The sequence below is a fragment of the Megalops cyprinoides genome, chromosome 8 (assembly GCF_013368585.1).
Source record: "Megalops cyprinoides isolate fMegCyp1 chromosome 8, fMegCyp1.pri, whole genome shotgun sequence".
NCBI lineage: Eukaryota > Metazoa > Chordata > Actinopteri > Elopiformes > Megalopidae > Megalops > Megalops cyprinoides.
The window spans coordinates 27,457,610-27,485,562 of record NC_050590.1 but is presented as its reverse complement, the minus strand read 5'-3'; the positions used below and the strand labels follow the sequence as shown (position 1 = coordinate 27,485,562).

The window sequence follows — 27,953 nt, the reverse complement described above, 5'->3', positions numbered from 1 at the left end:
TGTATCTCTGCATTTGTTCTCCCTGCCTTTGTGATCTTTGGGGACCCATCCAGCTACGGAGATGGGGGAGCCTTCAGGGAATTACAGGACCCACCCTGGCTCCCGCTCGTGGCACCTTGTCCCACCCACTGCAGAAGACATGACAAAGAAAGTCAGACGAGGTCGCCTCAATCGTCAGCGTGCAGAGGCTGGAATGTGCTGCAGATGAAATACAGGAGGAATCTAATTTTGATAAAAGGAGGGAAGAAGCTGCAATTCCATCTGTGCGCAATAATGGACTTTAAGAATTGATTCTGTTTTTGAAAATTGTCTTCTTGGGCTCTGAATTCCCCAGTGCATTGTGTGTCCTCAAATTACTTGTTGTCTGTATGTCATCAAAATTCTCTCCTCCACAGAGTAAACCTCTAATTGTACCTGTTCTTTTCTGAAGACTACAGGGAATGTTTTAAGTATAGTTACTTATGCAAACAGAAAATAACAATTTACTGTTTCACAGAATGGGATTGTTTTCACTTTTGCATGTTTATTTCATTGTGAACATCTCTACTAACCAACAGGTCAGCTTAAGAAAGGCAAAGAGCAGGGTGAGCACCACTAGAAACAAGCAGATATGTTTTTGAAATAACTTTGCAATGTGAGCACATTTTGAGTGTAGTCTTTGGTAAGATAAGTGTTTCTTGATAAGAGAGTCTACCCTCAGCTGAAATGGCCTGGGATGAAGATTGTTGAATAATAGACAAGGGCTATGTCCTTGAGGGTCACTCTGGCTCAGACTCAGATTTCAAAGAAGTGCGGCACAGAATGCCTCAAGCAAGTCAAAACAGAGACTGAGCTCTCTCACATGGCCGCATCAGTTTAGCACACCTCAACCTTAAGGAAAGCATTTTTAAGGCATCTTTGAGGAATCTGTGAAGTAAACCAATAAATCATTATGTGGAGCTCAGGTCAGCAGGCCAGCTGCCTAACCTCCCCATTAACCTCCTTATCCATTACAGCTGTATGTACTTGGATGTGTAATAACACATTACAGTTCCCTTACACCTTATACCACTAAAATAATTGCCAACAGCAGTATTGTTTATTTATGTGAATAAAGAAATTGATTGTATGATTAGATGTTATAGATTTATTGTGTATTAGGTCTTATATCTTCATTCATTAATAAGACTATGTTCCATTTTCTAGTCTCGCATTGGACTGTGAAGTTTATATCTGCCATTTTTTCTGATTACTAAATTTGCAGCTCTGTTGCAGAATGGTTAATGCACTTTGACATATATCACCAACCATCAACCAAGTCTTACCTCAATAAGAGGGTGCCAGTGGGCAATGGGCTTGCGAGGGTACATCAGCATCTCATTCCAGTGGTCACGGCCCAGGCTCTCTGCCTCGTTGCCCACCCGACACACTCCAATGACCTCATTGTGACCTACGCTGTGAAAAGGGGACAGAATATATCCTTTCTTCATTCCTCCTACAGATGTGCTGTGCATATTTTATCAGCTCAATCCTTGATATGGAGTGATTATGTAATTACGATGTTTCCAAGTATATAACATCTCATCAAATATTTACACTGGAAACATCAAGCAGTGTAAATCTGGGCAGATGTTGGTCTTATTCATCGATGTGGTACAGCAATGTCATATTCTTCAGGTGCATTCTGTTGTGGTGTGTTTCAAGGCCAGAGCTGAGGGCCTCAGTTGTGAAGTAAAAATACTTTAAAGCAGAAATGGAAAGAAAGTTCCTGGAGATTTTATACAAGATTAAAATGAGATAATGCATCTCTTTTCCTTCCCTGCAGATGAAACATGTATGAACAAAATGTATGAACATTCTGTGATATCACAAAAAAAACTCTTTAGCATGTCAAATGCAATCTTACAGTAAATCTTTTAGGGATGACAGAGGTATAGTCCTGCATACTGTTTAGCATACAGAACATACCTGATTTTCATTTTGCTGATTTAGAATGCTTGCACTCACTTGTTATACGTCACTGAAATGCATTACTGCTAATGAAAAAGTACAACTGTACAACTGTTGTGTTATATATATATATATATATATAACACAACAATAAAATTGGAAAAATATAATTCAATTTGATAAAACATCCGATTTCTTCAGAATTCTGAATATTTTTTGAAAGTAGAAGAACACTGATTTTAAATTATGGCATATTTTGGAAGGATTTATATCATATAAAGGCACCACCATTGAGATACAGTACCTGTCTCTAAGTGTTGAATAGACAGGATAATAACAGAATGGCCATGATGAATGTGTACTGTCTCTCAGGAAATCAAAACTGCTGTAGAGGGGGGTCTTAATGACTTCCAGTTAACTTGATTATCCAGCTCCTGTAGGCTGGAAGCTATCTCTCAGTTCCTAACTTTTTCTGGTTCTGATAATAAAACAGTTTAAGACATCAGATATTATCAGTGAAATGCTTAAAACATATTGCAGGACATCCTTTCAAATTTGGTTTAAAATAGTTGTAAATCAGAGGAAAATTAATAAACCCCACCCTGTCACCATTTGAGTATACCCGCTTTTTTATTCACCATTTAATTTTGCCTGTTCCCAATCTTAATGTAAATTGTAGGGTAGAATGAAAAAAATATTCAATAAATTCATTAAATTTTTCAAAGAAGAGAAAATCTCACCGGTCATAGTCCATTACAGCTATTAAAAGGCTAATTTGGTCAATGTTTTCTGGAGGGACATCAAAGACTATGGCTTCATTGTAGACAGGATTGAGTGTGTTTCTTTTCGTGGATGTTTTTCTCTTCTTTAGTCTTCGTCCTTCACACATTAAAGAAACCTTTACATACGGATCTGGAAAAAATAAGGGGACCAGTTGAGCCACAAAGAATGACAAAAAAGGAAGGAATAGTATGGTCCACTGCTGCAAGGATATTACATCTTCGTTCTGTATTAATACATGTTATTCTTTGAAAATGTATGCCTAAAAGGACTCTTAGAGATGCTGTTGGGGTAGAGAATGAGTTGACCATGACAAATAGAGATTGTGGTATATAAAACAGATCGTAATGGTTCACAGTGTTAGCCACAACACTACCCTGTTATCAACAGTGTTAGTCAATCCAAATTGTCAAAGGCTGTTTTACAAGGACATAACACTAGTTTATTTAGTAAATTTTCTTCCAAAGTTATACAAACCAAACAACTTTAATTTATGCTAAAAATGCTGACAGGAAATTATTATGGTATTTATATTTCACATCAGCAAATTAAAATGTTCTGTATATTGAGGAATGTCTCATAAAAGGTGATCTCCCAAAGTTGATATGTGCAGTATTTATGGTTTTGTTATTTTTGAATTCTCAATTCTAAACATGTTGTTGATGTGTCCAATGATTTCAAGGTTAACCAGGGAAGAGAAAAGAAAATACGGGTTATCCAGTTTTTGCAGGATACCCACATGTCATTGAGACATGTGAATGCTTACCTGATGCCCCAGTGATGTCCATGGCTTTTAGGTTTCTTGCCTTTATGATGGTGATGGTCAGCCTTCCAGCAGTGGGAAGGTAACAGAGTGAGAACATGAGATCACCTAGGTCAACATTATCCTAAAAAAAACATACAAATAAACAAACACACAAAAACACAGTCAAAACGTTTCACCTCGAACATCAGTTATCAACAGATACACATGTCAAAGATTAGAACAAGCCCTCACTGCATGAGGCTGGGTCTTCGAAGGTTGATGTCAATCTGAAATGGAATCCTCAGTGTGGGAAGTCCTCTGCTTTCTCAGTAATAGATTCTGCCACATCACAAGAGCAAGAAGGCTTTTGCTCATATGTTAAGAGCAGCAGTTCAATTATCACCTTGCTCAAAATAGCACATCTGAGACAGTGTGTTGTTTTTCATTAGACACTATCTCATGTAAATTTGAACCCACAAGGCCCACAAATCTCACATCTCAAGTGTGGTGTCTTATTTGATTTTGCTGTCAGTTTTAATGCATTCCTACTCAAACTGAACTTGAATAAATTAGTTTCTAGGATAACAAACAAGTTTGTGTGTTCTATTCAATTATAACATTGCAGTGTACCAGTCACAAATACACAAGAAACTTAATATTTCATGTTCACTGAACATAAGGAGCCTGCAGTTGTATGTGCCAGTGAAAAATAGTGTACAGGTGGAACCTACACTATGTTTAGCAGCATGCTGACATCAGACGGTTCTTGTTTTGATGGGGTTTGCTACCAAGCTCTCTGTACCAAGACGTTATAACTGCCTACAAAGGTACCTCATACACACACGCACACACACGCACACGCACACACACACACACACACACACACATATATATATATATAATATATATAATATATATATATATTTCAACCTGAAAAAGGAGGTGTTTATAGCAAAACAACAGACAGACTGTATAACAGAGCAGAACTTGATTTGCAGCGTCCAAAGGTGTGATAATATTTATTTATTATAAAGGTAGATATAACCCCTGCAACCTACCGATGCCGATCTCCCTTCAAAAAAATAAAAGACAAGCCCCAGGCAAACTTGACTTAGCCCCAGATCTTTTCAATAGCTAGAAACGCCGACAAACACTAGCTAAGGGAGGGGGTTGTTTGTTAATTTGAAGTAAAACATGAATGCATTCAAAGTCCTGCATTATCCATCCATAATATTTCATTTACAATGCTTAAAATACCACTTTTCTGAGAGAGAAAAGGTATGGTCATAAAAGGAAGGATGAACAGAAAAATAAGATCTGTACCAAAGAAGTCCCAAAGTAAGGCTTGTTGGGTCCGCTTTCAGAAGCTCCATTAGATTGTTTGATGAATATTTGGGCACAGGCATGTTTCTAACTGTTGAAAAGATCCGGGGCTAAGTCAAGTTAAGCTCATTGTTACACAGGAATATTTTGAATTATTAGGAGTCCTGTTGCAAGTAGCTTTTCTTCATGCATCAGTGAAAGTCGTATCTGCCAGCTAATTATGACAAATGTGCTATATTTCAGAGGACTAGCAAACAAGGCTTTTTCTGAACAAACGGAAGATGCTCACTTTTGGATGGTGTCCAAAATCGGTAACAATTCAATCAGACAAATGAGATCATTTACAGTACCTGTCAACATCAGGGCAGACATGCGCCTGCAAAAGACCAGGCATGGTTGTGTTTCCCCGACACCTGAATAACAGAGCTACAGACCCACATAATCAGCCCACGACCTCCAGAGGTAATATTCTTGTACCACCACATTTAAACAAACCCTGGGAGAGGCAACAGGGCATGCAAGTAAACAAATTGGAATCATCCAAGCACTTAGCTCCTTTGCATGCCAAAAATGAGGGCGGATCCCTGAAACCTATTCCTTCCAGGCTGAATAATCCAATTACTCACTTCCATTTGCAGACTATAGGATGACCGGCAACTCCATTCTCACAAGCACTTAAATCAAGTCGGTGGTGAAATTATGGTCACTTGCGCTCAGTCAATGAAATTACAGTGGAGCACTGAAAAGCTCAATATGGCTGGCAGAGAATGGAAGCTGTCCATCTTATGTAATTATCCAACTTGCACCTTCCCCCAGGGCTCCTTTACTTTTTAAAGCCCATTTAAATAGACAGGGCCCGCAACCTTGTTTTGAAAAAGACAGACGGAGAGATGTGGGGGCAAGGAACATTACTTTGTAATGGCCTGCATTTCAGCAGTATTTGTTATCTGTTACTGGGTCAGAGGACAGCACTGGTGACCTAAAAATGTGCAATGCAGAGGATAAGCCAGGATTGATTTTACAATTATTTTGTTGTGTTACTCATTATTAAATCACCCCTGTCAGCAAAGAAAATGGAGCACTAAAGATATCTAATAAGAATGTCAAAAAATACAGATGTGTTCTTGTTGTCAGTGGTAAGGAGCTGTTGAATGATACTGCTGAAGAAGTTGTCCAAGTGCTCAAGGAAATATCGATATTTCCCCAGGCTCAGTGGACCACTATAAAATGTATTATAAGAGCAAAAACAGACATCTTGTTTGAAAGCAGAGGTCAGCCTCAACAGCCCATCTCTTGGGAGTAAATTCATTTCTATTGACCTTTCACTTTCTATGATTAGGGATTCCTCCTACTCCACTCTGTCAGTGAGAAATGGATTTCCCTTTACATAACACCAGTATCTTTTATTTATGGCAGCACTGAAACACTGTCCAAACACAACAATGCAAGAAGTTAACAAGTTTGTATACCTCCCTGTCCCTGCTGCACTCAATATTTGCCATAGAGTTTTGCTTCTATCAGGCTTTGACTTCAGAATAAATAAGCCATCATAGCTCAAAGCAAGTGGCAGCATCAGTGCTCCTGCAAAGGAGAGCACTCCAGCTCCATCTTCCGCTTTCTGTTTCCAGTTTTCTTGGGATTTTATTTTTTTCAAATCTGCTGACAGCACCTTCTTGCAAGATTTATTATTTACTTAAAAACTTAAGCCATCAATACAATTACACCACCGATTCTACCATTGTTGTTTCAGAGAATCATTTATTCATTGTGTGAACCTGGGTAAATGTCTGTTTATCTGTGTACTCCAGATCTGGCATACACACAGCCCAAACTACACACACAGTGCACTGCAGTGTCATAATAAGAGCCCCCCTGAGGAGACAGAGCCAATCTGACATTTTTAACTGAGTGCTCCTCTACACAATATTAATTAACATAGACATGTAGACATTTACTGCATAATAAGCGGGACAGTGTTATTTTGTAAAATGCAGTCACAGAATTAGATGACCATATACTTACCAGCCTAATATAGAACCAGTATACAAAAGTCAAAAAAATTAACTCTGGTCTTTTAAATAATGGTTTCCTATGGTTTGAAATAAGGGAGACATTGCAGAGTGTCCTATACGATGACTGTGTGGAAGTTATTATGTTGTAAATGTGTCTTCTTGTTACATAAAATGCACAGTCAATACTGCCAGTTCACACTGTCAGTTAATAAAACTTGAGTTTGTGAGTGTCGCTGAACAAAGCTATATGGCCTCTGGCTAGGATGTAAAATCCTGTTTGGATGTTTCAGCTTATTACTTAATCAATTGAGATATGACTGACCTCTCCACACTATTCCTTGCCAGCCTCACCCTTCATGTTTTATTGGTAGCATTTCTTAATTCCACACCTAAAATAGGTGCCACTGCCATGCATTAATACAGCATGTATGAGAGAAAAAAATGGAAAGAGAGAGAAGAAAGAGGGATTTGTAAAAAGCACAGTATATTTGTATTCACAAGCATGATGAAACAGAAATAATGTTAGCTGATGAAGTCTATGAAGTCAGGAAAAGTGAATTTCAAAAGGAGAACACAGGAGAAAGACAAATCAGCAAAGAATGAATGAAGCACTGCCATTATGCCTGTGTTGTCCTAACGTTTTACCAAAAGGCAATCACTCCAGTTTCTTTAGTTTTCCACTCAGCCATCCTCTCCAGAGATGTTATCATCTCACTGCAATGTAGGGAGTGGAAAACTATGACGCTATTTCCATACAGAAAAGATCAAAGGCATGCGTTCCTTCATGGTGCCAGAGTACGCAAACCCACATCTCTCTGTGCTGTGATGGCTGCACAGTGAAGGCAATGTTTTCATCCTGAAAAGGACTGGGCACAATGTTAACAGTACTGTGGTCCGAGTGGGTATGTGGTAGGCTATTTGATAACCCCTGCCGTGACACCACGAATCATATTCCTAATTATCTCCAAACCTCAGTCCAAATCAATAATATTGATTCATACAGAGGAGATTCAAATTAAAATCTTAAAATCTGTGTAGGATTCATTAGTAAGATTTTTTTCTTGCACTAGCAATGCATGTTCAAGCTGACATCATTAACCAAGTCACTTGATTAATGAATGAACTTGAGCCCAATTAAGCAAAAGTCAATATTGGCAACTAGCCCCATTCTAATTATACAAACAGTTTACCTCTATCATCAAGGGGAAAAGCCATTGATTTGGAGAACGGCTTTGTCATTTTACCTCTCTTAAAGACATATCTAAGTCCCACCTGGCTTAAAAGACGGCTGTGCGGGCAGAAAGCCAAGCCCACTAGTAATTTATCTGCTGTTTTTCAGAGGCAATGATATCAGACTCAGAAGGACCCAGGGGCAGTGTGGAATTAGCTTCTATCAGTGCCCTTCAGTAAAAATTCCAAGGCCTGTTGATATCAATCCTTGGTACAGATGCCCCCTGTGTGCAAGTCAAGAGACCTTGATCACACTGCTACTGATCTTTACAACCCAGTTAAGCTGTTTTAATTGTATATAGGATATTAGGGAGCTTTACAAGCCAGTAAGCTTTTCAGCTAAACTGTGGACTGCTGAAATATTTCAGCCAGGGGCCACTTAAAATGTTTGTAGTTGTTAACCATTAGCAATGACTGAAAATCACAGAATATTTTGATGTACAAGTGTATAGAGGGCTTTAGGGATCCATACAGCCATACAGGCCATGTCATGGTTGCATTCGTAAACGGGAGAGAGAACACCTGCCTAGGGTGGTCAATTCTAAAACCTTGCCCATGATGCATGCAGTCTCTGAATATTTCTGCTGGTCCTATAATGACCTGTGAATTGCTATGCTTTCAGGCCCAATCTCACAGCACATAAAATTCCAGGCAACTTAAATCGTTTTTGGACCAATTATGGGGTGAAATTGTCTTTTCTCAAGACTCTCTGATCTTTGCAATATCTGGAAACTACCCGTACAGCATGGGTATACCAATCATCTTGAGCTTGTGCCGCAGAAAAATAAACAAATATTGACATGATTCATTCTGAAGTCAGCTAACCATGGCATCTTTTTCGTATAGAGTGGCAAGAGATTTGCTTCCATTGCAGTGAGAGAAAATGAAAAGTTTCCAGAGCCCAGTTTGCTCAATAGAAATGTTTGGATATTTAAATTTTCATTTTTTTATTTTTAATTGTCTCTGTACCAGTTAGAGTTCCATTATATTCCTAAACAGGTGAGCACAGAGCAGCTGGTTTCCTAGTCAGTGGAAAAATGGTCAGGTGTAGGTAAACTGAGGTGGATGGGAGGATTTCCTAGTCACACCCTCAAGAGAAATTAATAGGTCCTGTCAAAAGCATTAGTGGTATATTGTTAATATAGCCCAACTGGAGTATCAGTCACTGTGTTTAGATTTTACACTCATTAAAAAATATAGTAGTTGTAAAACGTACCGCAGATGCAACTAAGTAGGCAATCCTGTCAGATAAGAACCTGTCTAAAAAATAGAGGTCCTTTCTATTTGACAGGCATTGAGTACATATAATAAATACATGAAAAGTAACAGTAACAGTAACAGTTCCCATTCATATATACCTGCAACCATTATGTTAAAATGTCATTTCACAATTTGAAATTTGAAAAATTATCTTTTTTTGTTCCTGTGTGAAAAGATCACAATGCCAGAAGTACTAGATCTTATGATGCCAAAATGTAGAAGTTATAAAATTACACATGGCATGCATCTTGATCAAACTTGTGACACATTTTAAACCACTGATGTTTTGAACAAATTAAAAAATGGTATCATTTCAATAGATTGCTTCCAGACTAATCCATATCAACATAAAATACAACTTTAATATTGCCATTATGAAGATAATATGAAATTAAATGCTGAATGGATACAGGCTTCTAAGTGATTTCCTTTTCAGATTAGTGCCATTATTATTTCCTGACTTCCAAAGTCTCTCTGGCTGTCAGGCCTCTTACAGTGACAAGTCATTAGTGATAGTCCAGCCATATTCCAAACATTGCTTAACAGTTAACGATGGTACTTTTCCTCAACATGAATAGAAACTGAGTGAAGCTATATTAAATTATATTGCCATACATGCATCAGACAGATTCATGAAAGACAGACGGAAAAAGTGATACTTTTGATATAAAAGAGTAAGTAACATGTCTCGGTTTCAGTTTGTAAGTTCACTGCTGCTGCACTGATTTTCATTTTCGAAATATTTTTAACAATATCCAAACTCTCTCTCCAGCCATTTAGCATTGTTGGCAACCCTGCATATCAATCATCTGACATGGCATTACCTTGCTTAGTTGCAGGTGAGAAAAAAATGAATTGGCAGCACTACAGACCGGTAGCACATAACTCACCACCAGAGGAGGTGACTGCCTTTTAAAAGGGCCACAGTTCTATTGAGGATTCTACAAGCACTTTCCAAAAATATGTGTCATCGAGCAGGACATAGTGGTTAGCAGCCTCTCATCCATTAACCTGGCCACTCACTTGTGCCCTGTAGCATCAGCCTCAATACCCTCAATACCAGTATTCTCTCAAATATATCTACCACATATAGAACGTAAGGAACACAACCAAGCCCCTGAAGTGATTTATGTGTGTGATCATGGAGGGGCTGCCCCTGTCCCACGTGTCATTTCTCTGGAGGTCTGCCCCACTTCAGCAGCTGAACGCGGTCATGTGCAGCCTGGAGCGAGGCGTCTCCATCCCTCATGCTTTGTAGATAAGATCTCATTCTCCAATGAGATCTCCTCTTGTGGCAGGGCCATACTCTGCGGAGGAAGTCATTAAAGCCGACAGCTTTATCCAGCTGACATGCGAAATCAAATCTGTCCTCTTGAGCTAGGCAGTCAGAAGGAGCTCTGATTTTTTTAACCTAATTTCTCCTGGCTGTTACATCTTCTTGCAACAGGAGAGGAAGTGCTCTTGGTTTAAAGCCTTGTTTTGACTGCCGACAATCCTTGAACACTCTTACTCCTCCTCCTTGGTTGTTACACTTTAACGATGGTAGTAATGACACATCAAGGACCACTCATAATATGACTGAGAGGAAAAAGGCCTGTATTTACAAATATCAATAATTGGAGAGAGCAATGAGATGAATGCAGGCTGAGTGAAAGGCATTATGGATGACTCAGACACATAGATGATGGTGATGGAGCCCTGAAAGCATATACAGAGGAATTACCATGTGTGCATGGCTCCCTTGGGTATGAGGAGCCACTGGGGAGGAAGTCTCTGTTCACCATGTGCCACGTGAATAATAAACTGCTGTCCCGGCTACACATCACCCTGTCAAAGTAGCCTTCTGAATGCCTATTTAAATTTAGGTCACCCCTCCCAATGCTTCCTGATAGGTTCATATGAAACATTCACTCCTTAAAGTATTTTACTTTCTTCAGTAGGCTGCTACCTTTTTATTGTAGCCAAGACGGGGACCCTGATAGGAGTAACACTTCATGGTGTATTTGATTTTGATTTGCTATGGAGCTCTCTTTAAAATGTGTGAGAGTTATTTGGAGATGTTTTTGAGTGCATTGCCCTTCCTGAAGTGGATGTCAAAGCGTCTGACATGCAGCATTCACTCACGAACAGTCTGTGTTACAGCTTGTTAATAGGACATTACACAAAACCGAGGGGAATTGAAAACAGCCTGATTACTCTTGTTTCTGTGAGGAAGTGTGGACTGGGAAATAGGCCAGCGGAGGGCAAATGGCGACATTCAATTTGGAAGTAATTTGCATGTAATAAGAGTCTCAGGTCTGTAGAGTGCCTTTGGGGGGGTCTGCATTTCTCACACAGAGCTGATTGCTGCGTTATCAAGCAGGTGTTGAAGGGCAGGTGTTTTACAGAGTTCGTAATTAGACCCCACTCAGGTACAGCCTTTCTATTCATATTAGTAGGGGCCAAATCTGCACGTGATCAAACTGGGAGAAAAAACTACCAATCAACTAACTTTGAAAAACAAGAGTACTTGGTTGGTAATATAGACACATGCTACTCCAGTAAATGTTTGCCGCTAATGACTGTACAGTAAAACAACTCTCCCAAGTACCTCCTGGCCAAACTGCCAAACATAGCAGGCAAGAGAAACTTTACACTTTACACTTTACACTCTACACGACTTTATTATGTCATGTGAGTCCAGTTTGGGTTTTCCAGGCATATTTTTCAAATGTTACTGCAAATTTCACAGAATGTGAGTTCAGCACAGGTCACTCCATTTTTTTGGCATAATGAGAAGGTCACAGAGCTATCTCAGTTCTTGAATGGGGAAACCTGAATGGATAATTGAACAGTCGACACTCTGGTCATCAAAGGGCACAGTTTTCATGAAATTCAAACAGCTCCTGTCAAAAAGAACAATCTGTATTGTTCTTTTGTCCCTGCCACAGTGAACACCAGCAAACAGCAGCAGGCTGATTATTTAATTATCCACCACAAAAGTCTGACAGAAAGGAAGTCATGGAACCACCCTGAACAATAAAATGGAACAGATTTTATTTTCAAGTTACTGTACCTAGACTGTACTTGTGACAGAGTGCTGTCACTTCGGTTGAGCAGTAGGCTATCATTACGCAAAACTAATCTCATCAGTCCTTACCCTGAATATGCACACAGATTGCAGTAAGATTTGCATAGACTTCCCAAAAGCTTTCTCACCTGTGCTTTTTTTGCAAGTCCATCTGCCATGTAGGCCATGAATCACTTAGTTCTTTTACCTCAGAGGCTATTATCATTCAGGTTTGTCATTTTCACTGACTGGGGACCAGGGCTGAAACTACCTGCTGGCACGTGGAGACAGGCTGAAACACCGTGCTAAACCTTTTTGCTATTTATACTTTCACAAAGGCATTAGCCCACTCTCCTTAAATAGGGCATTCACTTCCTCTGCAAACACCAGCAACCACCTTCTACAAGGGCAAAAGAAATGGAATGGCCAGTGTGGCTCTGTGATATTGAAAAGAACAAGCTAATTTCTTTCTTTCAAAGAAAAATGCTAAAAGTGAAGAACAGACAGCAAGCATCTAGAATTATTCTAGAGTGGAATACATTACCACATTACCACAAAACCAGTTGTTTCAAAACAGGGGCATGTAAGCCTCATCTGGAATTGATACCCAATGCTAGGACGTTCTATGGGAGAAAGCACTTTCTTGCGCAGAAAAGAGAGAGCTGGGCGAGGCACACTGCCTTGCCCTAGACTGATCTGCCACAATTAACACGCCATTGATGGCAGCCATTGACCTGGAAACTGAGTTCATGTGGCAAGCGGCACCCATATTCAACGATTCACTTTCATTAAGGTGAACCCTGCTAGGCTGACACTCAGTCAGATTCTGTCACTGCATTGTTCATGCTGCCTTTGATTAATGCTTACAACCTGAAGACCTCCGAATTATTAATAAGGGGTTTTTAGTACCAATTGTCTGCTGGTCGTTGTGACGCAGTCATCTGATCAGAATGTTAATCCTATTCCCTCTTGTCCTCTATAAAACCTAGCAGCGGGAAACAAATTGGAGTCTTTCCATTTTTTTGCAACCCCCAAAGGAGGCAATGTTTTGGTATTGAAAGATAATTTGCCTTGAGGCAAAATTTGAAGTACTTCATAATTCTTAGTATGATTTGTAAGGTATCAGTTACTCAGGGCTCAATGTGTTCTGAAACCGCATTATCACTTCTGTGAGATGAAAATATGTATCCAGACAATCAGACTCTAACTTGGACAGATCTTTCAGTTCTACCATCTTATGACTGCACTCCTGACGATAAGCCAGAAGAAACTCAGCAGCATCATTATCACAATCATGGTCAAAACTGACAGATTGATCTCTTCATGTACTAGAATCCTCTCCCCTTCTCAGCTGCACTATTGTTTCTATATTATCCTTGTTTCTAAATATTACTTAGACAAAATCTTCAGCAAGTACTTATTTAGAGGAATACATGTTAAGTCTTTCAGTTTTTAATGTGTCTAACATGTCCCATATCCTTCAAATCTATTGACATATAGCTTCCCTGTTTCCCAAATCCCATGACAATATATTGCTCTATCGTTGTCAGATAAAAAACAGAGCTTTTCATCAAACTTTGTCATGATGGTGATTTGGCACCTAGCTGTGAAGAATACAATTTTCATTTACAGTAGATGTAAGTCAGAACAAAGTCATCTGAACAAAAAAAATTCTTTTAAAAGTTAGAACCAGACATGAGGTATGCCAGGCTAATTCCTGACACATTTATTTCCTTGCAGTCACTGTGAAGGCCTAGTCTGCCTATAAATCATTTTCAATTCTCCTTTTTGACATAAAACTCTTCTTTCATGAATACATTTTCAGTCACTTTTTTCATCATAGTGTTGACTTTTAGGGAGCAAAGAATCCATTGTGATGCCATGTTTTTTCTGTGACACAACAATGTGGCTAGATTGTGATATTGAGAATGAATGCATTGTATATAAGCACATGATTTTGAATATAGGATTTACTAATAGGTGGGTAGATTCTGATGAGTTCTCTTCAGACAGTAAGAGAATAAAATGTTGACTTTTCTAACCATGGATGTTTTTCAAAATGTGATGTTCCTGACTGTGTGAAAGAGTATTTTTACATATTAAAATGTCATAATTTCAAGGATGATCAAGTGAAGCATTTCACAAATGTATCATGATTACATCTTGAAAGATTATCATTTCACAAGGCTAATGTGCATAGTTATTAAGCACACTGACTATGACATCATATACATGTCTTTCCAGCTCAGTGAAAAGTCCATGAGAAAAGCACTCACCGAGGTGACATACTGGATGTCCCTGCAGAGTTTTGTTTCCCTTGGGAAGTCGTTCAGGTCCAGGAAATTGTCCACCACCACCTGGCCGATGATGTCATGGCGGGAGAACCTGTCGAAGTCGTACACGCTGAAGTGCAGCTTGCGTGTGGGCAACTCAGCGTAGGCCACGGGGAACAAGAAGACCTCGTCAAACACTGGATTCAGAGTCTTGCGGTGCACCTTGGTCTGGTGCTTTGTCTTGCGGTCCGGGAGCAGGTAGATCTTCACATAAGGGTCGGAGGTGCCTGAGAAGTCCTTGGCGGGCAGGTCCTGTGCCTTGTGGATCTTGACAATGAGTTGCTCCAGGTCACAGTCGTACTTGAGGATGAAGTGGAGGCGGCCACAGCTGTTGCTTCTCCGGCCATCTTCCCCATCCACCGACCTCTGCTTGTACAGCTCTGGCTTTATCCGGCCCAGCCCGGTCAAAGATTCCTGCCTCTGGAACTGAGCCACGTTGAAGTCTGGGTTGGACAGATTCATCTGCCTCCGTATGGAGTTATGCCTTGAAAGTAAGGTGAGACAGAACAGAATCAGTCATACAGCCTCATTTATGGGGAATTGTTTCAACACTGCATGATCTTAAAAACTGAAGGTTGTCTCTTTATGACCCTTAATTTGTATACAAAAATCAATACAGTATCTCTCCTGAGTGTTTGCTGTGTCTGCCTTATTCCTATCACACACCTGGATTTCAGAGCTGTGTTTATAGGCTTTGTAGAACAGACTTATTTCTCCTCTCATGCTCCTTTAATGTGCCTATTTCTGAAAGTGTGTATGGTAAAAGTTAAACTTAATTCAAGGTGGCAGGAAGGATAACTCTACAAGTTTTGGAGTGGTATACATACAGAAACAGAAACCCTCTGAGAACATGGTTATCCAGGGTTGTAGAAAACCACAGATACTCATCAGATTCTGTGAAGTGATGGGGGAACTGACCTCACAGATGTGGTTGGCTCTGTGATCTGCCGCTGCATGCGGGCATTGTGGACACAGTTCTCCTTGTCCTTGGACTGGACCTCCAGTGGGATGTCGGGCGAGGTGTGACTAATCTTCATTGCCGACTCAGGTGCCGGTGCTGACATGAGCTCCTTCATGTAGTCCTGACCATACTCGTTATCAGCACCATCCACATCTGTGAAGATGCCCTGCTGCTCCGCCTGGCCCTCCTTAGCCCCTGGCGATCCAGCACAGCCATGTTCTCGCCAGGGAATCCAACACAACTTCCAGGACACGAAGAGAGAGACCCCAAAAAGGGCCAGTCCACAGGCTGTCACCACCAGGGACAGCAGGCTCACTGACACCTCTGTGAGAAAAAGAGAGAGACAAATACCACAAAGTAAAAGACGCCTCATAAAACTAATACTTTCCTCCCTCAATTTACACAGATGATTGACCAAGAAAAGATGGGGGGACAGCCAAACAAGTGGCCTAAGATACTGGCATCTTCCATAGCCTGAGGGGCAAGCAGTGAGCACTCTGCATGTGAGATGGATCAATCCATATCATAATATTTTCTTTATCTTTACGGTTTATGTTTTGTACACTGTGTTTGTACATTGTTTTGTACATTGTGCTTTGGCAATACAAATGTATGTGTACAAATATATGTTATATATTGTAAAAATATGTGTACAAATATATTATTCATGTCTGTAAAGCTAACTGAATTTAATTGAACTGAGAAAGTGAGAGAGACAGGAAGGGACAAATAGAGATATAGAAATAAAGAGATGGAGGGACAGACAGACAAAGACAGGGAGAGACACTGAGAGATACAGACAGAGGGAGAGTCGGAGACAGGGAGGGATGTTGAGAGTCAGAGGGGACAGACAGCATCATCAGCCACTCACATTGCAGCTACACCCTCCAGACCCTCCATTCCCCTAGAAGAATATCATTACTTTAAATAATAAATAATAATAAATTATATTCATACATAGCAAAAGGTTGATATATGACCTGTTATTTTAAAGACAATAACAGGCAATGTATCAAACCTTTTTCTTGCAGTATTTTAAGAGTGGCTTTTTCCCCAAATAACATCTTCATCCCTTTCATCATTGATTACACCAATGACTGATAGGTATCCTGCATCCTATTTTTAAAGTGTCTAGTCATTTGTGCTTTGCCACCAAGCTATTGTTCTTCCACGGCTTTGGCAACAATCTGTGGTGTGGCTCAGCACAGTGGGATTTTCAAAAGAGAGTGTTTTGGTATCTATCAACAAGGGGACTTGACTCATGCCATTAATATTCCATTTTTAGATAGTTGTGCCAGGTAAATTCTTATTGTAATCCAAACTTGTTATTACCATGCTTTTGCTAATACTACTATATCTCTAGCAGCTGGTGAACAGAAGTCCACTGAGAAGTAGAATGCGCAATAATGAAGTCAGATGAGGGGCAGTAGCCGAGACACAGTCCCCATGCAGTCTTCAGGATTACCATGGCTTTGGAGAGCTCACAAATGTTGCTTTCGTCACAGTGTAGTTTTTATGAAATGTAAAAAACGACCTGCTGAGTCCACAAATTGCCTCATGAATACTGCATCTGCAAAGTACTGTGTTTACTCTCCTCTACTCCCTACTGATAATACTACCATGTCAAATGAGCGATTGTAGAAGTATTTGAGGTCCTTTTGTGCTTAAAAAAAGCAGCTTTAGGAAAAAGCAGCTATGAACTATGGCTGAAGGTATAAGAGAAATGTAAAAGTGAGGATTAAGAAGGTGCTCTTCTCTTTGGCTCAATAATTTGCACTATTCTTTGGCATTTCCCACCATACTGATGGGTGCACTGCCTTTTCACCATTCAGTCTTCAAACGAGCAAAGGTCAAGGCAAGTGCATGGGTGACACAAAACATATTTTATTCTCAAGGAACATATTCTCCATCAGTCGGCACCATGCATTGTTAGTGAAACTAACTAACCTAATCATGACGTTGTCAAAAACATCTACTGAGCTGGGCACTGAGGTTCATTAGAAGTGCTTTCCAAAATCTGGTACAGCTTGGTCACACTGAGAAGTGGAGTGGCTGCTTTGCATGTAGGATGCATCCACACAAAGGCGACTTCTGTGCTCTGTGTTCAAAGAATTGTGTTCATGAACTTGAAATTGATTTCCACAGCTGGATGCACACAATAAAAGATAATGGTAAGGTGAAATTGACATCTCTAATTAAAAGTGATTATGTTTGTTTCTGTGACACACACACACACAGTCAGTCCACTACTCTGCACCAGACTCCTTTATAATTTTTTCAGGCTATACTGTAATGATTAGGCATTAAAGCAGAATCTCTCATGGACAATCACACCAGAGAAGCAAAAACAATTATTCACCATTGTGTCAGAGTATCAGCTGTGCTGGCATCTTATGCTAATAAAACAATGCATACTTTTTTACAACTGCTAACAAAAGATAGTTATGTATATTTTTGCAATGATGGATAATTCCTGGTAACTGTTTCATAATGTGATATGAAACCTGAGGTTTTTTTAATGTTCAGATAATAATGTCTACGTAATGCATTTTAGTATTGTTAACATTGCTAGTAATACTAGTACTGGTGTGTTGTTTAGCAGACATGCTCATTCAGAGCAATTTACAAGGTTAATTTGATTTGACACAGTCAATGCACCATATAAGAAACACAAAGAACATCTGTATGTGATTAGAGCACTGTATAAGCACAGATTGAAATTTAAAGCTTAACAAAAAAAATTCTGCGAAGCAACACAATAAACTGACACCGATACACTATTTCTAGACTGAACAGACACCAAAGATATCTATTATTATAACATTGCCTCAATGTTGAAACCTTGTAACATTGCAAATGTTAACAAAAAACGTATCTTTGAGAATTTAACTTTAAAAGTGCTGGTTGTGCCATTTTAAGCCATCCCATCAATCTATAAAGGCTTGAATAGTGATAATAGTAGCGAAAGAGTCTGGCACTGTAACTGTGCTGGCCGTTCCTACTCCTGTCAGTGCATTGTGTTCCCATGGAGCCCCGCAGCTGGCATGATGGTGGAATAATCTGATAAAGGCTCTGCTTCACTCAGTGTGTCTCAGGTAAACCCCCCAGAGAGATGCTTTTAGCCTGGACTGTATCCCTTTCAATACAGCTGGCCCTCTGTCCAGACCCATCATTCTCCATACCAATAGGCCATTTTTGATGGGTTACACAAAAAAGCTTTATGTTACTGTTGTTCCTTTCCCTGCTGCTCGTGCTGTTACCATGTAACTCTTTGCCTGCTACATTATAGCCCAGCTTGCCTCAATTCCTATCACATTGCTCACTCATTTTCTGTTCTACTATGGTACAAATCATCCATCTGTCAGTTCCTCATGGTCCCCAAAACTGCCTGTACTAGACAATGCTGGTATGGGCACACAATGACAAAGCCATACCTATCATAAATGAATTGTCGCAGGTGCTGGGCCTGCATGCCTTGACTCAATGTTTAATGCATGTCAATGCATTTTCACAGGTCACACCTCAGGGGGTGGGCGTATCAGGCACAGTAAATGTTTGCATCTTCTGCTCAACTGGACAGTCTTTTCCATGCTGTTCAAAAATACATAAAATAATGCTCAATCCCTATTTTGCCAGTGCTGCTCATAATCCTTTATATGGATTAAAAATGTTCGATGACCTTGTGTAACCAGGTGATGCTAGTAACTGAACTATATGAAGTGTTTTTTTGGAGATGGAGTAAACATGCAGCCTGATAGTAAGTGCACCGCCTCTGAATGCCCAACTAAACACGAATCCCACATTTTATATCCAAAGACTTATTAGCCATAGAGACAATAAGTGTGCATGTGTGTGCACTTATGTATGCACGCATCTTGTAGGAGATGATGGAAAGACATTTATTTTTCCAAAATTAAGAAAGGTCAGCAACAAGATGAGGGCATTTGTTCCTCTGATTTGCATTAAAATGATACGAATATCGGGTCACCCTTAAGCCAAAGTTCTCCTGGGGTTTATCCTGCTCTTTCTATAGTAAAACTGAAAAGGTGTAATCATGGAATAATTAGCTTAGAACGCAAGGGAATCTAATGGAAGCACTGCAATTTAATTGAAAACAGGAGCTTTATTAATTAAACATATAGCACGTTGAAACTTTTTTTAGACAACCCATGACAAGTTTAATTAGTGTTAGCGAAATTAGTTTAATCAGCTCCAGTGCAGCCACCTCTGTGCTCTGCCTCTTGGTTGAGTCTTTTCCTATTTCCTGTAGTCAACAGATAACAGCAAAAGAAAAATGTAATTATGTGAACTCCTGCTACATCTAGCTGAGATTCTTCAAAAAAATGATGGATCTGGAATTCTCATCTATGTCAACCCCCCCCCCCCCCAGTAAAGAAGAGATGACTCCTAATTCTGAACAGCACAGCAAACTCTACTGAAATTATAGAATTGACAGGAAAAATGTGGTGATATTATCAAAGCTGTTTGTAAGATGTTAAAGGGCTTGCAATTGAAATTTGCTTTTTATAAAATTCACCTGGGATAAAATTGCTTACATAATTGTATAAGGCAGTCCTGTTTCTTGATGGGATGTGAGGACCGGCCTCTATAGGTATGTCATTTTAAAGATGATGGATTTACTGTCATCTGCTCCACAGCAGGCAGGAGACTTACCAATGGCAGCATCAAGCCCATTTATGGTCAGGAGTCATGTATATGTGTATGTTTGTGTGTGTGTGTGTGTGGGGGGGGGGGGGGGGCAAAATCTTCACTGCTCTTGCTTCAGCTTGGCTTTGCCAGAGAGTTAAAAATGTATGTTCATTTAAAGAACAAGGAAAGTATTAGCACAAGGTAAAAGGACATTGTAGTCTACTTTAAAAGCATATTCCCTCCTCCACAATCTCCCCAAGTGCTCTGATCTGGAACTTTTGGCACTAATACCGGTCCCCAAAAAGTGGGGTTTTCCACATTCTGAATTCATGTAACTGAGAAGATTAATACGCTGAAATGACACTAAGGTCAAGACTGACAATGAGCATGCAAAGGTTACTATCACAGATTTCCATAGGATATGCATTTATTGTGCAAACAAGGAACGGTAAGACTTCAGACCATCATTACATAATGCAGCTCATTCACATTCAGTCAACAAATCAAACAAGCACAGACAGTAACAGCATGAGGACAGGAATCACTGTAACCCAGCACTGCTTTCAGAGAAGTTCTTGCAAAAGGTGCGCTATGTAGGTTTACCAAGATAAGTGTATGTGCTAAGCAAATAAGTAATGTGGCACCCACTGACTGAATGAACTTTGTACTTGGCAGTACATTACAGCTAGAAGTTAAATATAGAACTGAAAACCCAGTTCTTAGTGATGTATCACGAGATGCAGCTCATAGTCTTGCGTCTTGAGTTACCATTTGATTCCTCTGCTGAATTGGGAAAGAGGAGGGAAGAGATCATTAGCCGTTAACAAAGTTATCCCCTTAAGGATGATCAATTCAAGTTTAATTGCCTCAGCAAGAGTTCTGCTTCCCTCGGAGACTGAAAGTAAGGCCATTTCAATATTGTCTCAGTCAGTGGTGGGAGTTGCTAAAGCCTCGTGAAAGCTCTTTTTCCATATATAAATGAGCATCATCAGAAACATGACTATTGTCTGCCACAGACAAGCTCTGTCTTGCCTCTTCTTTTGAATGACAAAGTCAATCTGTCTGTGAAACCAGCAAAAAAGAAAAGGTCCTCCCTCAATAAAACCATGCTTTACTTCACAAATAATTTTAAAATGGCTTAAACAACAAGAGGTCTTGCCAAAGGAACATGCTAGAGAGTGATGTGCCTTATTCTAAGAATGGGTTGTCCTATGAGCAAAGCATCCCCAGTTTAGCTCATTGTTTGCATGTTATCACTGGGTAAACTGTGATCAATTGCTTCACTGATGAATGCAAATCAATATGACAACATATCCAACATTTCTAATTGCACATGTCTAAATCACTCTGGAGATAATTCAACATGGGGATCACTTTTTCTGAAATGGGATATCATATTGCTTACATAATTCTAGTTATGACATAGTTTCATACACAACTTAATTCTCTTCATATGCCAACCATAGCTGCTTCGAAGACAAAAGCTTCCACAAATGGTCAGCCATGTGACATCATATTATTACATGATTTACTAGCAAATGTTTATACACACATCAAATTGTCACATGTCATATTTGTGTGCCAAATGAAGTGACACATGATATATCAGTAAAGTTTCGGTCAGGTTTCCATGTCTCAGTGTATATGATTTAGCCATTATAACACCACTGAATGCATTACAAGTCTTATGTAATTTAGCTATGAAAGGTCATGATTTCTCAGGAGCCATTATATAATTTTTATGAAGCTATAATATTAACAGAATGACCTACCACATCAAACAAAGTGTTACAAAAAGCTATGTGAACTCCAGACAGTTTCACGCAGATAGCAATTAGAAGGTAAGTACACAGAATCAGGGCAAAATTCTTTAAGAGCAAGCAAATCACTCCCCATTTTAATAATTATAAAGTCTAGAAATAATAAAATTCACTGGTGATGTCATTTTGTGAAAAAAATCTGTCAAGATCATTTGAAGAAATATTCTTGCAGGCAATAAGCATTCAAATGCACATCAAAACCAAACGCAGACCAGTGCCTTTGATTCCTGTAAAAAGGCACTTGTGTCTGGCTCTGCCCGCCACATTAGGTATTCCCTCAGAACTCAGATGTGCGATCCCAGTGTTCCAGGGCACAGAGGTCTCATTACAGAGAGCAGGGTTGTGTCAGCGTGCAGCCCTCTTCCACCCCCACGATCTCCATGCACTCTTACTGTGTGTCCTTACATCATGTATCCAGTTATACTGCAATGGTGATTCCACAGAATACATGACTGTATGCTGGGCCTAAGAGGAAAGGGGCTGCTCTGACATATACACTAAAGAGTATGAAAAAAGATACCAGTGGCTTAGGGTCCAGTACAAATGGGTTATCTTACAAGCAGCTGGATGGATTTACGAACTGACTCAACATGTTAATCTGTGTATTACAGACTCTTTGTTCAGTGCATAAACACAACTTTTTGGCATACTTTTTGACACAGTGCCCTTACAGATTAAAAAAAATTGATGGCTATGAAATTCGCTATTGTGATGACCATTACATGAACTTTTTACAGGTTTACCTTTTTACAGGTTCCTGTAAGAGGCCACAAAGACTTTCTTTCTTTTTTAGACATGAAGTAGACTCAGTGTCAAATTAAATTTATCACACTTATGTATTTTCTCTTTCAGAGCTTGACTAAATGAGATACCTTTAAACACAAGAAAACATTTAACCTCTCAATGCTTGTATGGCAGAAATCAAGGTGAATACCTGGAACTTAAACTAACATTTTCATTCTTATTTTAATGACACCCCTGGCATATATAACAAACCAAGAGAACTACTGCTCAGTGGTACCTTGTAATTTTACCTGTCTTATGTGTTTGGTTAATGTTGGTGTTCAAACAAGCAAAAACAAACAAAATACCAGACAGAGAATCAGACTGATTACAGGATGAAATCAAGATGAGAGACCATTGCATCTTCAGATTCATCAGAGTGTGATGCAATCAGCTGGTGCTATTTGGCATTCAGATGCAAGGGAATACAGTGTAACATCTTTTAAATCTGATGATGTGACTGGGTGAACATAAACATACAGTGTATTATCTTCGCTCTAATGGGCAATGCATTCAGGAATCTGACTGTGTTTGATGGATCAGAGAGGTGCCCCCAAAGCAGCAGGACGGCTGGCATACATGAAGCATGACCTCCATCACATGTGCAACTCTGTGTCCCCAGCTGTGAGGATCATGGGACTTCAAAAGACTTGTGTGTCCAACAGCCATCTGCGAACCCCAGCTGGGCTGTGTCAAGTGAGAGGTAGGCAGGGGGTGAGGCTCCCATTGAAGAACGCCCAACTGCTGTCAAGAAATTCAGCCAGGAAACATCAATGTGTGATGGTAAACAGAAATGGCATCCAAACAAATGAATTTTAAGTGTTGGGAGTCCAATGAAAATGATGTGTAATTGAATCTTTAGGCAATGGCAACAGTGAGAGTATGACAAGCCTGAGGGTGTTGGGCTAAGTTCATACAGAATTTTATTTGGAATGTTATCTTAAGTAATTTTTGCTTAGGGAAAAGAGTACATAGACTAATCTTGACAATACACCAGCACAATGAATACACTGAGTCACAAGTCAGTGTTTGTGTGGCTAGCTGGTAGCTCTCTGTGTGAAGGAAAAGCTATGAATATCTTTACTGACTCAAAAGGCGCCCGCCTTTCAATCACCTTCCAAGGGAGAGAAAAAAAGAGACCAGACCACAACCCCCGAGATATCCTCTAGGCTCCACGAGCATTAACCACTTCCCTCTCAGAAAGGGAGTGATCGCCTGCGGGCATTGAGCTGTGTATCCGAGGTGGTTTGCACTTGGTTGATTTTAGGTTGAGATGTGCAGCCCTTCAAAGCACCACATTCAGCTGGTGACCTAAATGCACAGAATCTCATCACTGGAAAATCACTTCAATCCCAATGGTTTCAAAACATTCACACAATGTTGACAGCATCACAGCTGTGTGGCTTTGGAGTACCGCCTCAGAATACATGACATCTTAGCTGTTCAGTGCTAAACGCAGCATTTTATATTGGACCAACCTAGTCTGGTGATTGGACTCAATCATCATCATGATGTCATCTTTCATATAAGAAATGCATACAGTCATTGCCCACTGGACAGGTACTTAAAACATTGCTGCGTTTTTTTTTTTTTTTTTTTTTTTTTCAGAAGTGTTTGTGTTGCTATTGTATTGCAGGAATATGAGAGCACTGTGTCTTAGCCAGGTGGCTGTGAAGCAAGCTGAAAACTAAGGGGAGCCCAGGATATGGATGCTGGCAACTGCACCACAGCCAGGCCTGGCACCATCTCCCTCCCCTCATGTTGTTAACTTCATAGCCCCGAGGTGGATCTACCTTGGATGCAAGCTCTGTGACCACTTATAAAGGCAATGAAAGGTCCTATGAGATCTCTCTCTCCTCTCTCTCTCTCTCTCTTTATCTCTCTTTCTCTCTCCCTCTCTCTCTCTCTCTCTCTCTCTTTCTCTCTCTCTCTCTCTCTCTCTCTCTCTCTCTCTCTCTCTCTCTCTCTCTCTATCACTAAGAGGAGGGCAAACTGTTTACAGAGTGGGCACACAGCCTATGCTTAAGAGAGACTGCTTCTTTCTTCCCCTGGCAGTAAGCTGTGCGCATTCTGGGCAGCATGACCACAGAGTTCCGGGGTATCAGTCAGTCATCATGTCTGTGTCTAATTGCGGACTGATTGTTGGGTAATGTAAGACGGCACAGGGCTGCATGGTCAAACACACATTTCAAGCACTTACAGGGTGTGACCTGAATTAGAAATGAGTGCAGAAAGGTCCCCCAATGGCCTTTCTCATGGACTGCTGAACACATATGCTTGTGTGCATCTGTGCGCAGTTAATAATTCATTTATGCTAGCTTTACAAAGGAAAGTGCTCTACAATTCAATACTCATAATTCATTTTAAAATTCTGTCAGGGACAGTAAGGCATTGCTCAATGTTATGTTTTCATAAGCAACCCTCTGTCCATGCTTTGGCAATAGAACTTTATGAGCTTTGAAATGTGTTTAAATGTTCCTGAGATCATGACATCCACCTATTTTTATGCCACGTACAAAGAATGATCTGGCCCCAGCTCACAGAAATTTGATCTGTACTTTTAAAATGAAGCAACACATCAACAACCATATCACAGCCCTCCCCTCCCTTAGGCAGCATTAAGGAAGAAAAGCACAAAGCCCTCAAGCTGTGTGTCAAGGCTCTCCAGTGTGACCATTTGCGTTTTTATTGAGATGCCTCTCACCCGAAGAGAGGACAGGTCTCAGCTGCAGTCTTTTATTAAAATAGGAATTAAGGACGCCAGGGATACAGCTAAGAATAATGGTTCAATAGACCTCCAACAGCACCCAGAATGAGCGTCAATAGAAGGGAAAAGTAGTGGCACAGAGTTATTAATATATTGACAGTGGAGTAAGGAGGGGGGTTCTGACACCCCAAGCCTCCAGCAGGCTACAACAACCTACTTTGGCAACCTCCAGCAGCCAAGCAGAGGGAGGAAGTACTGCCAGGGCGAATCTGTAGACAGACAAAAGGCCCCACTCCTTCTGCCCCACAGTGCAATGGGATAGAGGGAGTGGTGATCATGTAGACCTGCCACTATCGTTGCAGGCATCAGGGAACAAGGTGTTTCAATGGTCTTGTGAGCATTCCAGGAAATTTCGGCCAACCTCAGGGCTGGCGCCTCCTTCTATGGAGAGCCGAGGGTTGGGTAGGACAGGACTACAGGATGGGACCTTCAAGGAAGCCAATAGGGCAGGACTGAGAGGATATGGGGAAAGGGGGCCTGAAATAAGCACTCTGACTGCTGACGGCTTCCATACACCTCAATCCACTGACAAAACAAAAGGGCAAGGACTCAGATTAGAGGAACAGAATACAGTAACTATTCCTGATAGCCCCTGCTGCAGCCCCCCCCACCCCCCCATTTGTATTCCTGCCCCGAATGGAGTGCAGTCTACACTGATTGAATCTTCCTAAATTACATCCTAACTGCTTGCAACTGCATCTGATTAGCATGACTGTAAACTTTCCACACTGCTTGTCAGCACCTCATGACCCTCATCTGTCATAAATGATGTGTTGATTTTTCAGCTGACAGATATTATTAGTGCAGATTTTAAATTTAAATTTTAAATTAAAATTTTAAACATTTTTAAAAAACTGCACTCGTTCCAGAGTAAGAAATGAGCAAGAAACTTCAGGATTGCGGGTGAAATGGAAATCTGGGGTTAACAAAAGGTGAGACCAGAATTCTCTGCTGAAACAGTATATAAGTATAAAAGAATGAAGCGCTATTAGAATGCATACTGCTTCTTCTGCTGCTCACTACACGACAGTATTAGTATAGCAGGTGGCATCATCTGGACCCACTCAGATTTAACACTCTATCCATTCATGCAGATGGATATCCCCAGTCTGTGTTACCAGGCTGCAGCACCGTCTCATTTAGGATGTGAACCTGCAGCCCTTAGGTCAAATTTCGAAATAACCAAGATGATATCCAACAGATCTCAGAATGTGATACAGAGAAAAGACAGAGCTACTGGCTGAGGTTATCCTTCAGCCTATAGTGCATGCATTAAAACAGTGTACTGGCATGGCTGCTCCTAAACATGACATTCAAGCACATGCAGTTCTAGGTGAAGGTGTTTAAAGTAAGTTCACCCCTTGCAATTCAGTATTCTTTCAGGAGCACCCACGGGTGAATTTAGGTTTTATTGTACTTCATATTTGCATTTGTGTACATTTATACTTGCAAAAAAGAAATTAATGAATGAAAAAAAGAAAAGTGACCATATCACCGTGCAGAAACGAACGAGAATCAGCCGTAACTGCTAGTAAATAGGTCATATGGTCTTGTGGGAAATATCCGTGCGAACTTGCGTGGAATCATGTATGTTTTATGACATCACTAACAGGGTTTAACGAATTAACTCAGCTCCTATAATTGCACTTCACTTTAGGTGACTTAAACTCACACCTGTAATTGCCTATTATCCCAGGTAAAGCCGAATTAGACAGAAAGAATTAAGGAGTCTGTCTCCGTTTAGCAACCAGAATGCACACCATTATTATTATTCGTGTATTACTTTGAATAGTAGTTTTGCAAAGCTATCGTGAAAGGGCGGGGCTCTCATCCTTTGCTCCCTCTTGCAACATACTGATGACTGACTTCAATATCTCGCGCAGCATACACAGATTAAACGTACAGATGCTACGTCTCCAAACAGGAGCTTTCCATATCTTGGAACACACAAATAAGGCACTGAAATACTTTACTTTTGACAAAAGTAGAGATGATATTTGTCTCAGCAACAAGTTGAATTAGTGTCAAATTAGGTTTAAGGTATGTTGATTGAAACAGCGTCTTGTTTAGTTAAAGAGGATTCCAGTCGACCTGTATTAATAAACGACAGTAATATAACAGCAACAATGAAAGTACATAACTTATGTATATTATGAGTATTACCTGAGTCTGTATATCTCGGTCTGGCAAGATCGCGAAAATAATATATGAAATCCAAACAATTGTCGCTTTGCACTTCGCCCTTAGAGCAGAGATCCGACAAGAGTTCCAGTGCCTTTTGACAAATCTCGTCCTCTCTGTCTCCAGGCAT

General features: G+C 40.2%; 1 protein-coding gene across 1 annotated transcript; it reads right to left on the bottom strand.

Moving 5' to 3' along the window:
* Positions 1 to 53: 53 nt before the first annotated feature.
* Positions 54 to 27,953, bottom strand: LOC118782137 (synaptotagmin-9-like). Its single transcript, XM_036535402.1, has 7 exons — positions 27,806 to 27,953; positions 15,580 to 15,946; positions 14,605 to 15,145; positions 3,476 to 3,596; positions 2,670 to 2,841; positions 1,305 to 1,434; positions 54 to 128 (listed from the first exon to the last, which is right to left on the bottom strand). The coding sequence occupies exons 1-7, from the start codon at positions 27,951 to 27,953 to the stop codon at positions 54 to 56; spliced, it is 1,554 nt and encodes a 517-aa protein (XP_036391295.1).

Bases quoted from the DNA above. Each gene is read 5' to 3' on its own strand.
- LOC118782137 (XM_036535402.1), bottom strand. From the start codon at position 27,953: ATGCCTGGAGACAGAGAGGACGAGATTTGTCAAAAGGCACTGGAACTC. The intron at 15,947-27,805 runs GTAATACTCATA...TTTTTCTCACAG, and splicing joins ACCGAGATATACAGACTCAG to AGGTGTCAGTGAGCCTGCTG. The intron at 1,435-2,669 runs GTGAGATTTTCT...CCCTTTTCACAG, and splicing joins GCTGTAATGGACTATGACCG to CGTAGGTCACAATGAGGTCA.